The sequence below is a fragment of the Psammomys obesus genome, unplaced genomic scaffold, assembly GCF_907164565.1.
Source record: "Psammomys obesus unplaced genomic scaffold, mPsaObe1.curated_primary_1811, whole genome shotgun sequence".
NCBI classification, from domain to species: Eukaryota; Metazoa; Chordata; class Mammalia; order Rodentia; family Muridae; genus Psammomys; species Psammomys obesus.
The window spans coordinates 565-2,164 of NW_026589674.1; the positions used below are offsets into that span (position 1 = coordinate 565).

Here is a 1,600-nt window from a genome sequence, read left to right on the forward strand (position 1 = left end):
AATGAAGCTGCCTCCTTGCATTCCAGAGAATACCAGAGAAGAAAGGAAGGCGGGAAATGGAGGCATGAACAGGAAACACCCTCTATGGTAATCCTCAGAGCTCAGGTCGCAGAGACCTGAAACCTTCCTCAGCAAAGAGCCTCAACCTTCAACTTAAGGAGTTTGTCAGAAAGTTGGCGATGGCTGTCTTTGCTCTTTGGTTCTGGAAGGCATATCCCTGTCTAGAAATCACAGTTGTCATGATGACGTTTTTAATGGCAAAGGAAGTCCTAGCCAAGGAGGAGCCCGGGGACTGTTCCTGAGTTTGAACTAAGTGGCTTCATTGGCATCTTCAAAGGGGATCCACGTCACTCAACTAACAGCAGCGCTTTTGAGAGCCGCAGCAAGGTCCACAGGAGCCACCGGTAGCATTGGTGGTGGCGCATGGGTTGCAGGGAAGGCTGCAGAGACACAAAGGTTCATAACAGAGTGGGAGAGTCCTAAGTCACACACCGTATCTCGTACCTATATGACCAACCTGTGAATTACCAGGGGCTGGAGCTCGAGTGGAACTGTGATTGTTACCAAGCCCTTCTCCCTTACCCACAATGCTCTGTGCAGAACCAGACAATTCTGTTTCTCACTCAGTTGTGCTCTCTGAGAACTTAACAAGAGCTGCCTTACCCAACACATAAGGCCCTGGCTGGTAATCTCCCTTCCCCTCTCTCACTTCTAATAACGTTCAGAGGCAGGAACTATTTATTCCCTTTGCCTTTGCGCATTCATGTTTACTTAATGCAGATCACTGCATCCACTCTAGGCATTCAGTATACTATCTGACTAGTTTAAAACATGGCTACCACGTGTCTGTCTCCGAAGCTAATATGCCCATCACACACACGATCCCAGAAATCCAATCTGTACTCACTTGCAGTCCTCGCTCTCCAGCAGGCTCCTGTACGTGTTGATCTCGCACTCTAGACGGGACCGGATGTCCAGCAGCACCTGGTACTCCTGGTTCTGACGCTCCAGGTCAGCACGGATCTCCCCAAGCTGGGACTCCACGTTGGTGATCATGTATTGCACCTGGGCCAGCTGGGAGCTGTAGCGAGCCTCGCTCTCAGTCAGAGTGTTCTCCAGGCTGTTTCTCTGGGGGGGAGAAGGAAAAGGCTGTCACAGGGCTGTTCCCTCTAAAGGCTCCTGCGTGGCCTTCCAAAGAAGTCACAAGCTTCAAGAGCTTAGCAGAGGGAGGGTCCCCAAGGACGCCCCAGGGCTCTGCCCCCAGACTCCACACTGCTCAGCACCAGGTCTGACCAGCACCCACCATGTTGTGCTGGGCCTGCAGCTCGATCTCCAGGGCGTTGACCGTGCGTCTCAGCTCGATGATCTCTGCCTGGCAGGACTGCAGCTGCTCAGAGCTGGACACCACCTGCTTGTTCAGCTCGTCAGTCTGCAGTGGACAAAGGGAGGGACAGGATCAGGCCCTGCCTCAGGGCCCGAGGGGACTCCGTTCCTGAGTGACCACGGGCTCGATGCCCACCTGTGTGGTGAACCATTCCTCCACTTCCCGGCGGTTGGTTTCCACCAGGGCCTCGTACTGACACCTGGTCTCGTTGAGCAC

The 1,600-nt window shown here is 53.7% G+C and overlaps 1 protein-coding gene across 1 annotated transcript in view; it reads right to left on the reverse strand.

Annotated features, from left to right (window-relative positions):
* Positions 1-355: 355 nt before the first annotated feature.
* The window catches only part of LOC129675169 (keratin, type I cuticular Ha4-like), a gene marked incomplete at its 5' end in the record, with an annotated part of 1,521 nt that continues 276 nt past the window's right edge, over positions 356-1,600 (reverse strand). Inside the window, 4 exons of the mRNA XM_055605176.1 lie at positions 356-440; positions 908-1,128; positions 1,304-1,429; positions 1,520-1,600. The exon at positions 1,520-1,600 is cut by the window's right edge and continues 276 nt beyond it. Coding sequence (XP_055461151.1) covers positions 356-440; positions 908-1,128; positions 1,304-1,429; positions 1,520-1,600 — 513 coding nt within the window. The remainder of the gene's footprint in view (positions 441-907; positions 1,129-1,303; positions 1,430-1,519) is intronic.